Genomic DNA, 13,428 nt, shown 5'->3' with positions numbered 1-13,428 from the left:
TTCATCTTTCTTAAGATAGTTGCCAGAATCAGTTTAATTTCGATCATGGCCAAACGATACCCTGTAAAAAAATAGCACGTATTAATCACACTACAGAAGTTTTAAATATGTTATTTGTATTTCATTATGCTAAAGTTTCTCACCCAGACACATCCTGGGTCCTGCCGAAAACGGGATGAAAGAGTAAGGTGGACGTTTGGAAGAGTTTTCAGGAAGAAATCTCTCAGGATCAAAAACATTAGGATTTTTAAACACGTTTGGATTGCGATGAACATGAAAAATAGAAATAACGTATATCCAGTCTTTGCTGAATTCTTTATTTCCTAAAAGAATAAAAATAAAAATTTCATTCACAATATGGTGAATCTAGCGACGTTAAATTTTACGCTTCTACTTTCCATCGTATAATAAATCTACTTTTTACAATAATTTAAATTTTGTGACACTTTTAATGCTAATTTTTTATTATTTGGTTGTATTTATTCAATCACATAACTAAAGAAACTCGCTTTGCCAAAAATATATAATTAAAATACATTTTTACAGATGTGAGATTAAGACAAAGTATGAATCTTCGCTACTGCCTGAAATTCTACCTTTACTTGAATTCCTGAGATTTTATTAGACATTTCGATGTCGCCCGTAACGAGTGTCTTGCTCTCAAAAAAGTAATATATGTACATTTATATGTATTATTACTTTCCTATATCTGTACGTTTCCAATTTAAAAACTTTATTTTAAATCTATGGAGTACAGAGAAAAAGACATTAATACATGTAAAAAATCTTCAAACAAAACAAACAAACTTTAAGAAAAACAAAACACAGACACAAATCTACACAATAACACAGACACAAAAACAGATATAAAATGAAAAAGACAGCCATTTGCATTTTTTATTAGTAGTAAGCAGCAGAGTTTAAATTCGTGCAATGTAGCAGGTGTTTTATGTTGGTCGTGTTTTATAATTTACTTAATTACTAACAGTTATTAGTAGAAGACTGTAATTTTATTTCGTCTGTGTGACCGTGTTTGTAAGTCATTTGTTCGTGATTTCATATGTCTTTCGTGAAATGTGTTTCAGTATAAAAAATAATTTAAATAAATGCAATGCATATATAATCAAGAATTATTTTCATTACCAAATCTTAAAGAGTTTTTTGTTTTTCTTGAAATCACTGGAGCGGGTGGATAAAGCCTCAGAGTTTCCTACAACAAAATAATATAAATAAAGTTATTTATTATTTTTATCTATGAACAAAATATCAATAAATACATTACTTATCGGAGTTAAATTAGTATAATTATATAGCAATTATTTATTGTGATGTCACAAAACCTGACTGCAATTTTTAAACATATTTTTAATTTATTAAACTTGAAATATGTGCCATGCATCTCAAATTAGCACAAGGTTACTCCTGTACAGTACCCCCCCCCATTTTTTTAACAATAGATTGGTCCTGGTCATGAAACACCCTTCAGGGACTTGACATCTGGATGACGAGCAGTTAATATGGCAGCCTACCGCTCTGGGAGGACCCGGGATCGAATCCAAACAGGTCAAAGAATCTCCAGGAATTTTACAGAGAGTGGTTTGTTCAAATATGTCGGGCCCCGGTCTGTCACCACCCGGTCGCCCCATTGTGGGCCAAGCCAAACCATAATGGGCCAGCTATAAGAGGCTCTCTTAGTGTTCACAGGGCGAAAGAGTATAGAAAGAAAAAACCCTTGAGGAAAAATTTTAAATTGAAGTAACATCACTTCACATTTGCGTGAGTCGTTTGTATAAAGTTAATTGGGATCTCCTGCCACTAAAGTTTCCAGTTGTTGTTACCTTTGTTATGTATCTAAATACCTTCTGGAAAATGAAATAGAAAAATAAACACATGACAGTGAGAATTTTTACGTCTGAAATGTTTTCCGAATTGCAGCTCAATAGTTTTTTATATAATAAACTGGATGATTGGAAGATGTGCTAAAACAGAAACGAAAATACAAGAAATCTCTAATTAGTAATAAAAAGTAAATATTTTGAAACTTTTTCAGCATATTTCTACTCTTTCGACTATACTCAAAACAATTAAAAGCGTTGAGATTGTGTCATGTTTTACCTTAGAAATTTTTTGCACATTTCCACCAACTCAATAATGTAAACAACAGATACATAAATGAACATGAAATAAATTCGGTCGATGTTAGTGTATGTTTCAGCATTCATATTTTTTAATATTTCTGAATAAGCTAATAATTAAGAGATGGAAGTTAGCATTGTAGCTACTGTAAATGGTGCATTGATGGTTTTAAATTTTGCGGTTAAATATCAATAGGATGCATCCATAAAACGGGGTGGTGTGTGTGTCATATGTTGACTATGGTCAGAAATAAACAAGAGTTTATTCTAAATAAACATTTACAATTTTTATAAAACTTATTACTACTTATAAAATTAAGGTTTTTATCTTTTTGTTGTAATTAATAGTCTAATACATTTTAAGTAATTTATCTAAGTAATTTGAATATACATAATGTGAAATTATTCCATAGGCTATAATAAAATAACTAAATTTTTTGCATCATTATAGTTTATTCCCATGAGAGTATGAGACATTGTATAGAAAATACGGTATTGCGAACGAATTACACACAAATCTTTAATAATGGACATACGCAAAATGTGTCCATTTAATAAAAATGTAGACTTATGAATTTATTATATACTAGCTGTTACCCGCGACTTCGTCAGCGGAGGTTTTGCAAGCAAACCCCATTTACATCCAATATTTCAATAACCATAGTAATTGNCTGAACTTTTCTTTGAATGTCTTCGTGTTGACTTATTAAGTATAACGACCAGGTGACGGTTAGTGCAGTTGTTTCGTATGCCTAATATTAGAAAAAAACATTATCAATGTATGTTTTAAATGTTTACATATAATACAGATTAATTTTTACAGATAAAAAAATTTTTCATTAATCGTGCCAATAACTACATATAAACATACATATATTATAAACATCAGCTGTACACAGGGTTTAGCCGGCGAAAAAGAGTGTAAGAGAAAAAGTAAGGGAAAGGGTTCATCGATGGTGCCAATGATTACTAGGCAACAATTTCGAACGAGAAAACAGTCAAGTAGTTACAAAAAGTATGTTATTTTTATTTGTTCACATTGTACGTGTATGATATTATTTTGTATATGAGAGAAGAATTCGAAAAGGCAATTCTTTGCATAATTTCAACAATAAAAAGTCCCATACACATGCGTTAAAATGCTGTAATTGTAAAATTCTAAAACTTTTAATATGGCGCTGCATTGATAGTGTTGACAGATACGAAATCCTGACTTTTGACGCTATATTTCATAATACTATATAATAATCATAAATAAGGGCAGAATATTTAATAACTTAGAAATAAATATCGTACCAAAATGTTAAATAAAAAATATATGTTTCACTTACAGCGCCGAGAAAAAATTCGATTTCTTGACAGATGCTATCAATGGTCAGTTCTGGATTTTTATCTCTGGCATCTAAGATAAAGTCCAATAGAGATTTTGGATTTTCATTAATTTCCATTATGTTTTCTTCATCTTTACGTAGACGGATTTTTTCAGCAATTATCTAAAAACAGAATTCAAGTTTAAAAAAATATTTTTGTGTAATTATTGTTGGAAAACAAGAAGGTTTTACGAACCTCTTTTGTAAACTTCCTTATAATTTCTTTGTTTGATTTAAACTCTTTTCCTTTTGATGTTAAATAAAACAAGAAGTCAAACGACATCAGAAAATTAACTGATCTATCAAGTACTGGTTTAAATGTTCTAAAAAGTAAATAATTCATAAAATGTCGCATTTCATATGTGAAATTGTAATATTAAATATTTAAATATTCTAAATTTCCGAATATTTAGAATATAAATTTCCGATAATTAAACTTATAGAGTTTAATAGAATTGAATGTAGAAAAAACTTTAATTGATTTGGTGTATTTTGCATATAGGAATAATTATTTAGAGGTTAATGATAAGTTTTATAGACAGACTGATGGTATCAGTATGGGGTCAAAGATGGAGCCAAAATTAGCAGAACTAACAATGATTAATATAAACAAGAAAATAAACAACATTAAAGGTATAAAATTAATAATGAGATACGTAGATGATTATTTAATAATATATAATAGTAGTTTAACTAATAAAAATATTATCCATTCATTTATAAATAGTATAAATAAAAAAATACAATTTGACGTTGAACTTGAAGAAAACAAAAAAATAAATTACCTTGATATCACTATTAGAAATAACACTGAAAAATTTGAATTTTTAACATATAAAAAATTATGTGATGTTAAAAAAACTACTAATTACAATTCCTATATACCAGATTATATAAAAAAGAATTCATACCTCATGGAATTTAAATATATATATACACGTATAACAGAAGAACTTAATATTAAACTTAAATTAGAAAAATTAGATACTTAGTTTATTACCCAAAATTCAAAATTAATAAGTGGATAACATCCTTTTTAAAAAATAGATATAATACAAAATATAAATATGAAAGAATGTATAAAATATTTTCATACATAAAAGGTATATTTGAAAATTTCAGTGACATTCTTAACAATGATATGATATGTTTGGCCGCATCTTTGACAAATAAGATTACAAATAACGTTTCTAAATATTTTAATAGAAGTAACCATGATAATATAGATCTTTTAAAAAAGACAGGAGTTGTATATAAATTAGAATGTAACTGTATGAATCCATGTAGTTATATAGGAGAAACTGGACGTGTATTAGATGTAAGAATAACAGAACATGAAGCGGCTATTAGGTTGAGATATAAAAATTCGCCATGGTACGAACACACAAAAAACAATAATTGTAAAATTAATGGCAATAATATTAAAATTTTACATCATGAAAAGTACATATATAAACGTAAATTTAAAGAACACTTGAAAATTAATAAAAACCAAAATAATTTAATAAATTTCTCTGATGGTATGGAAATAGATTTTCGCTGGTACAAAATGATAGAGGGCGTTACATAGTAATAAATGATGAAGTTATTGCGATTGATTAAAAGAAGGATTCTAATGTATTGCTAGGTGTTGGATTGTTCGTATACTATTTATATTTTAAAGGCATGTAATGTATTGTTTTTTTAATGCCTTTTATTAAGTCTACAAAATTGTCATAGTGTAATTTTGTTTTCAGAAGTGATGTAATGCAAACACTTCAAGTGCTCTTTAAAATTGCACGATAAGTTTAAGGTATATTGATGAAAAACAATTGTTGGTGTTTAGGTGTGTTGGTAGCCCATACACAAATTTGTTTTTAAGAGTAAGTATGTAGAAATATTTTGTAATGTATTTGGTGTCATGTACTGATTATTATAGCTTTTTATTGTTTTTTGAAAAATTAGCAGTAAGGAGGGGTTGGATGTATGTACCAACCTGAAATGCATATGTCATTTTTTAAAGAATAAAAGTGAGTTTCTAACTAAAAGTTTTGCTGTGAGTCCGTCTACCAAAAATTTTTTGGATTACAGAGACGAATTATATACATGAATAGTGTTTAAGATTCTATTTAGATTTGTATTTTGTGTTCTTATATCAAATCGAGTATTCTACTTGCAGAGGAAAAAGTTTCACAAGAAGCAGTGTATTCCAATCTGTTTAATAATACATTCAAATTGACTGGGTCTCGTCCGTTCCTTAGAAATGCACAAGAAATGTGAAAGATGCATGCTTAGAAACTGACCAAAATAATTATAAGCGCATTTAACAGTCATGAAAAGCGATTACATGAAACAGGAGAACGCGAACATCTTGAATGTCTGTCTCATTAGCTTTACTGAATAAGCAGATGAAAGTATTCATACCATTGAGATCTTCTTTATGCACGTCTATATTAATGACAGCGTATAGTTCATCTGCCGAACGTTGAGAGAAGAAAAAGAAACCTCCTGCTAAGTTCATATAAATAAAAGTTAGCACTCAATTTAATCAATTGATTGCATTATTATTTTCAGGCCATATGATTTTTCATAGACGATTTCTTAGTATTTTTTCATATTTCAGAATAAAATTGATTATTATAATTATGTTGCAAAAAGTAGAAATTAAGTAGCAGAAATTCGAGCATACTTTATGCAATAAAATCTGTTTTATAAAACTAAAAATAAAAAATCAATAAACCAAAAATAGCCCATTCCAAATATTTGTGTTTTTTTCTCGGATTTAAAATCGTTGTACAGATCAGATAACATCTGGAATTAAATACTTACGCGTTTATTAACTTTTCATAATAAGAACTTCTCTCTCTAACAGTAGAACCATCTTTAACGCCAAGAACTGTATCTAAAATAAATTTTATATTTTAATAACAAAAACAATAAAACAGACATTAAACTATTATTCAATAAATTCTAAAATTCATAATGTAATTTATATTTATTTCCTTAAAAAATTGACAGCTTTTATAAATATTAGTGTAAATAATTTATATAAGCAATCCATCCTAAATTTTATAAAATACTGTATAAATCAATCAGATAGAAAGTAAAATGTATCTTGCATACCATACAAAATATTAAATCCGCACTGCTTAACGACAGGTATTATGAAAACTTTCTCCTTTTCCATCAAAACCTCAACTAATTTTCTGGCATTCTTCTCGATTATTGGAATAAATGAATGCAATACTTTCAGGCGAAAGGCGGGCAACAATAATTTCTTCCTCTCTGTATGAGCTTTGTCACTTCTGAAAAATATTTCTGGATATTATACATTTTTTTCTGGATTGCTTACACGGGATCTTTATTCTAATTGCGATTTTGTATATGAAGTTAAAGTGAATTAATGGCAAATTACATAAATATAAATTAAGAAAAAGTTTTAATTAATAAAGTAAAATGTTTAATGTCGAATTTAAGAGCAATGAAGGCTGGATAATGAGAGACACACGGCCAGATGTATCCGGACAGACTACCTCGAAAGATTCCTAGAGTATCGCTTTGATTGCTCGACTATCAGGCCTTAAATTCTTAATGTATTAAAGAAGAAAGCATTCGTTAATTTTCGGCTGTTTATTATATCTTTTATATATTCATTAATAACTGTAGGTCCGGAAATTTTTAGGTCGTTATTTTTACCCTAATTACCCTCCTATTATGTTAGATAAAGTGTTGAACACATTTATACCTGACTGTACGAAATTCGGCAAAAATATTCTTTACATCCTAAAAAATATTAAGCGTGCCTGAGCAATTACTTGCATAGTAGCCCAATAATTTTAAAGAATTTAAAAGGAAAGCAAGTCGTTACATATTTCTCTCTTCAAAAATGAAAAAGAAAATTAAATAGCTATGACTTTTTAAATAAATTCGAAAATGTTTAGGGGGTTTTAAAATTTATTATGAAAGAATTACAAATATATTGTGAAATAAAAAAAAATTACTTGAAAAAATTCAAAGTATATGTTTACAAATGATTACCTCATGAAAATAGTATCTCCAATCCAATCTTTAAATCCTTTATACAATTTCGATTTGTTAATGCATTGAGAATCATTTAGCACTGTCTAAAAATGAATAAATAGATGTGAATTGTAAATAATAATATTAATAGAATCGTTTATAAATATGTTAATAAAAAAAATATTAATTATAAAATTTCGCATTTAAGGTTTTTGGAAACTGCGCATAAAGATCATGTGTGGTTGTTATGTTGTATAAGTTTCTTTGCTAAATTCAGCAGTGCTGTAGCGGCTGCAGAAAGCTTAAAGTGAAATTGTTGCTAAGAAGATTGTTGCGTTGCGCTGCGTGTGAAGCGAACGTTCGGTTTCAGAGTACAACTTACAGCGACCTCGGAAAGTCTTTTTTCGCTTTATGAGGATGGCTGCTCTCATTTATGGACTCATAATGTCTTATAATCCTTGAATATAATGTTATCTTCAATGTGTTAAATAAAAAAAAATAAATCATGGAAATGAAAATATTTAATCGAGCATGGAAATGATATTTAGCTAAAATGTAAAACTATATTTCATTATTTTTCGTAAAGATTCGTATGTTCACGACATTAAAAACTCGAAAAGTTGCATAAACTAAAAAATATTTGGCAGAAAGTTCGGATCTCTGCCGGTTTTAGAAAAAAGTCGCATCGTGCTCTTTTTATTCCCTGGAAACATCTTGAATCATGCTTTTTTCCTCCAGGCATCTGTTTTGCTTTTTGTGGTAAACACGGCGTAGGTTCTTTTGTACCACAGCAAATGATTTAAACTCGGATACTACACGAGAATCTATGCCTGTTCGGTCTTTGATCCTATTTTTGCGGGGACAGCAAATAGCACGTCACCTGGCGACTAAAACGTATTCTAAAACACGTACTGAGTAATTTTAACTTTTGAACAACACTAAATATTTCATTGGCCAAATTGTTATTAGCAGCCAAAAAAGTATTTATTATTATGATTATATACTTTAATTCGTTTTTATCAATTAATATCATTCGTTACCAATTACAAATAAAACATTAATGGGTATATTACTCTAACAGAACTGACAATGCGTATTTAACATTTTCACACTGCAAATACATTTATACGCCGTTTGACATTTATTTTTCATAACTGTCACAAAACAATTGCTATAAAGTTGTGCCTCTTGTTATCGTTTAATGTAATTATTTGCCGATTCTAAATATTTTTCTAAAAACTTACTTGAATATAATCCGGATGATACAAGAACAGGTATTTCACAATTAGAAAATTAAAAGGAAAATATCCTTTTTCGTATGTTTGATTTAACATTTCCGAAAACTGTAATGACAAACCTGGAAAAAAATTTTATATAAAAACCTTTTATTTGTGTACTATTCTAATACAAAAACTATATCGAAATAGGTTACTAGGCAGACCAGCAACAATCCATTTATGATATAAGAATTGTTGCTAGATTTAATGTAAATAAAAAATTTTATACGTTTCATATTATTATTATTCAATTTTCTCTTTATGCGCTGTTTTTATTATGAAGATAAAGTAAATATTCTAAAACTAAAATTTGGTTCTGTATGTTTTAATCAGTTTAATAAAGATTTATGTCCTAGTAACAATAGATTTCTTTTTCCCAACATCGCGTCTTTGGCAACAGATCAGGGACTAATACAGTTAAGAAAGACCGCCGTTTCGGACAAACCGAAAATCGGAATTTTACGCGAAGATGGTGCAAAAGTCTGAATTCTCAAAGACACGAGGAGGTTGAGAAGGAGACTGTCGTACCATAGGACCTGTATCGAAAAATTCCTGATCTGGATTTTCGAAGGAAAACGAAAAGAAGAATGAATTTTCTCACAAAAATTTTTGTGCAGAGGGAGCTTAAACTATGCTTTTTTCCGAGATCCAACAGAAAAAATTGGAACTCCAACTCTGCAACTCTCTGCGAGATTCAATGGAAACGACAGAGACGAACTATTTCCTTTTTCTTTATTTCGTACGTGTGTGTGACGCCTTTAAAAAGACGGCACTGCTCCTCGTTATAAGCATGTTTGCTCTTATTAAACGCGATTAATTTTGTCAAAAACGGCTATACGTTTAAACACTTACGATGTAATAGCAATACATTTAGCTGAATGTATTGCTATTACAATAAAGTAGCTGGGTTTACGCTAAATGCTTATTTACACGCTATCGTGTGCCGCTGGCAAGTGATCAAAATTAGTCGTAGTTGAGCCGAATATGAATATCCAATGTAAGCACAGTTGCAGTAATTCAAAATACAATTTGTTAACAGTTGTATAATATCAAACGTGTAACCATTTCTCGAATTGCAATAGCATTTTTTACAACTATATTGTGCAAATGTTTCGTAAATAGTCTTTTACACGCGAGAAAAATCTTTAGACACGACCGATAGTACGAGAATAGAGATAAGAGAAAAGTACTCACCAATCCTGGGTATGAGAATTTGAAATGCGAATTTCCACCCTAGAAGAAAATAATAAAATTCGGTATTTTTAAAACCAATAAGAATTTGCTTTCTTTTAACCAACAATTTATACAGGATATATATAATTAAAATAATAGCGAGTATCTTCCATCCGCAATTACTAGCAAGAATTTCGGTAAGAGCTTCCATACTTATTCTAACGTTCTCCATCTACTATAGAAATTAACTTTACTCGAATTTATAGTTTAAATATGTTACCAGGAAATATGACTGGGAAACTGCTTTAATGATAACAGCCGAACACAGTTCTTTCTTTATATATTTTATATTTATTATATTAATTGTATGCATGAAATTACATATACTGGTTGATGTACTTTTTCCTTATTGTTTTGTTTTGTTTGTTTATAATACTTATAAATTCGAATTTATCCTTATGTATCACATGATCAAGTAAGAAATATTATCAGTTTATATATGTGGCCGTCTATGCTATATAATTTTGGTACAAAGATCAAGTATAAGGGAGATAAGAGTTGTCATGAGTCCTCATTTAAGAAAATTATACGAGTGATTCATATTTACCATTTTTTAACTTTAACGGCATCATCAACTATTTAACAAAATAAACACTTGTCTAATTTTTGCACGTGTTTTAACTTCACACATTCAAAAAATACATTGCATGTAGGTACATTTAATTTTTCTATAGTGATTGCGTGATTTCAAGTTACGTGAGGTAATTTTTCATGTAAAATGAGAAGGAATATACTTAGTATTAACAAGAAAAAAAAGGCCTTGAGATTTCAAAATATTATTCTAAAAACTAAGTTTTCAATCATTTTTAATCGAAACTGTAAACGTGTGCATTTGTTACTTATGTTTCCGAGGTAACCTTTTGTCTTTCAGTGGTGTTATAAGTAATAGTAAGAAGGCATGGCAATTACTTAAGAAATTACTAATTGCCATACTTTGTAATGTTTGTGCAGTTTCTTTTTTTTTAGTCAAATACTCGAAATGAATTTAGAAGTATTATAAAATAGAATACAACAAGCACACATACAAAATGTTGTTGTATAATATTAATAATTTATTGATAATATTAATTGTATATTAATTTCTGATATTATTATACACTTTTTGCAATTGAATAGATTGCATACGTTTCAATGCAATAGTAATTCTTCATATTTTTCACGCAGAATTTTGGTATATTTGCAATTTTATTTAAATCGAATTTAATTTTAAAACGCAAATAATTGACGTTGGCAGTAACTTGTAAGGAAACTTGTTATTTTTACTAGAATAGACTAGGAAAATGTACAATAATTAAAATCTGTGTAATTTATGTCTCTTATATACATAAAAAATAACTTTTAATTTTATATATATTTAATATTTAACAATTTAATTCTACACACGTAACGAAATTATTATTAAAAATTGCTTTTAGCCTTCGGTATAATTAAATTAAATATAATATTTACAAACGTGAAGCAGATAATAGTAAGGGCTTATCACACCACTCGTAATAAGCACAAACACTTAGGAATCAAAGTTGAACATTTAATAAAAAAAGAGGGGGTGTACAATAAAATATGGCCAAGAAAATATGAAAACAAAAACCAAATGATATTAGAAGGTATAAATAGTTTCTCTCCAGTTAATTAATAATAAATTGGAAGTGATTAATATAATTAAAACTATACAAGATTAAGTTAAACACATCGCTATAACAATATGAGCAGTAAACACGAGACAGGTGTAAAAATTCTTCATAACGTTGCAAAATGGCGTGACGTGCAGGGTAATGATGCAAATAGTTAAAGTTAGCGCAATAATAATTTAACAGTTTTGAAATAATGATATACAGACAAATTATGTATACATATTAAAACAGTAAGAGCACCAAGTTAAAGTAGCATTACAACTTGGAACAGTACGGTTAGTAGTAGTAAAGCAACATCTGGTGCACATTGGTCAGACTAACATACCTTACAATTACAATTATACAACAGTTTTAACGAGGTAAAGTCATAACATCACAAACGTATTTCATTTTTAACTTCTTTAAATTAATTATTAACTAAAGAGGGATTTTCTAATAATCCGAAATGCATTATGGATTTTGTTTTCATACTTTTGTAGGCAAATTTTACTGTACATCATCTCTTTTGTTTTACTAAATGTTCTACTTTGTTTCCGAAATATTTGTGCTTATTAGGAGTGGTATGATAAGCCCTTACTATTATCTGCCTCACGTTTGTAAATATTATATTTAATTTGATTATACCAAAGTCTAAAAGCAATTTTTGATAGTAATTTTTTTACATATGTAGACTTAATTTGTTATATATTAAATATATATAAAAATAAAAGTTATTTTTTATGTATATAAAGAAATACGAGGCATAAATTTGACAGATTTTAATTATTGTACATTTTCCTAGTCTATTCTAGCAAAGACAACAAGTTTCCTTACGAGTCAATGGTTGGCATTGACTTGTAAGGAAACTCGTTATCTTTGTGAATTGTTTTCATTCGGATAGACTAAATTATTATCTTAAAACACGCAAAGTACGTAAATTTACTAAAGTGAGACCACGATTAAAATTAATTTCGATACATATAAAATTTAACAGAGAAGTAGGTCCATGCAGCTGAAAATTTACTTTCTTCGAAAACAAATTTTCAGAATTTTCTAACTTAATGTGTATTCGAAGTTTTAAAATCAAATTCGATTTTAATAAAATTGCAAATAAACCGAAATTCTGCGTAAACAATGTGAAGAATTACTATTGCATTGAAACGTATGCAATCTATTCAATTGCAAGAAGTGTAATAATATCAGAAATTAATATACATCATTATGCATCGTTATATTATTAATAAATTATTATACAACCACATCCTACATATGCCTTTGTCGTATTCTAATGAGTAATATTTCTGGATTCATTTTAAGTATCTGATTCAGAAAGACTATACAAACATTAAAAATTATCAATACAATTCTTATTTTGTGTAACGAAATTTTTTGGATTACAGATAGCTATTACTTTTAGTACAGAACTATGTGTAATAAACTATATTAACTATAAAATATGTAGATCGCCAGTTGATGTCGTTTGGAGAGGTGACACTTTTGTTAACTCCTCGTTTTCTTTTTCTCTTTGACTTTTTGGTGGTCTTATTCTAAGAATTCTGATGGTTATTTTATTAATATCGATTAATTTTATGCTAAGTTCCGAACTTGTAAAGTTTTTAGCTTCAAACAAAGGCTGCTATGCATTGTTAAAGTTATGGATCAAGTTGCTACACATGTGTTTTGTAATTTTTTATTTTTGCACATATTGTTATAATTTTATAGAATAGCTTATTGAGATATTCACATAAAATCAATATTTAAAATGGAACCAAGAAAAACAAAGAATTTGCCAAAAATGTTAATA

The 13,428-nt window shown here is 28.4% G+C and overlaps 1 protein-coding gene across 1 annotated transcript in view; it reads right to left on the bottom strand.

Moving 5' to 3' along the window:
• LOC111640388 (cytochrome P450 4C1-like) overlaps window positions 1-10,186 on the bottom strand; it is a 12,972-nt gene extending 2,786 nt beyond the window's left edge. Inside the window, exons 1-11 of the mRNA XM_023386399.1 lie at window positions 10,138-10,186; window positions 8,749-8,861; window positions 7,523-7,608; window positions 6,608-6,789; window positions 6,314-6,386; window positions 3,702-3,828; window positions 3,467-3,628; window positions 2,795-2,887; window positions 1,144-1,210; window positions 144-323; window positions 24-61 (exon numbers count right to left, since the gene is read on the bottom strand). Coding sequence (XP_023242167.1) covers window positions 24-61; window positions 144-323; window positions 1,144-1,210; window positions 2,795-2,887; window positions 3,467-3,628; window positions 3,702-3,828; window positions 6,314-6,386; window positions 6,608-6,789; window positions 7,523-7,608; window positions 8,749-8,861; window positions 10,138-10,186 — 1,170 coding nt within the window. The remainder of the gene's footprint in view (window positions 1-23; window positions 62-143; window positions 324-1,143; window positions 1,211-2,794; window positions 2,888-3,466; window positions 3,629-3,701; window positions 3,829-6,313; window positions 6,387-6,607; window positions 6,790-7,522; window positions 7,609-8,748; window positions 8,862-10,137) is intronic.
• Between the last annotated feature and the right edge of the window lie 3,242 nt (window positions 10,187-13,428).

Source organism: Centruroides sculpturatus, unplaced genomic scaffold (genome assembly GCF_000671375.1).
Source record: "Centruroides sculpturatus isolate CEXI.00-Female unplaced genomic scaffold, Cexi_2.0 scaffold1391, whole genome shotgun sequence".
NCBI lineage: Eukaryota > Metazoa > Arthropoda > Arachnida > Scorpiones > Buthidae > Centruroides > Centruroides sculpturatus.
Note: the sequence above shows the minus strand (reverse complement) of the source record. Positions and strands in the feature narration are given on the sequence as shown.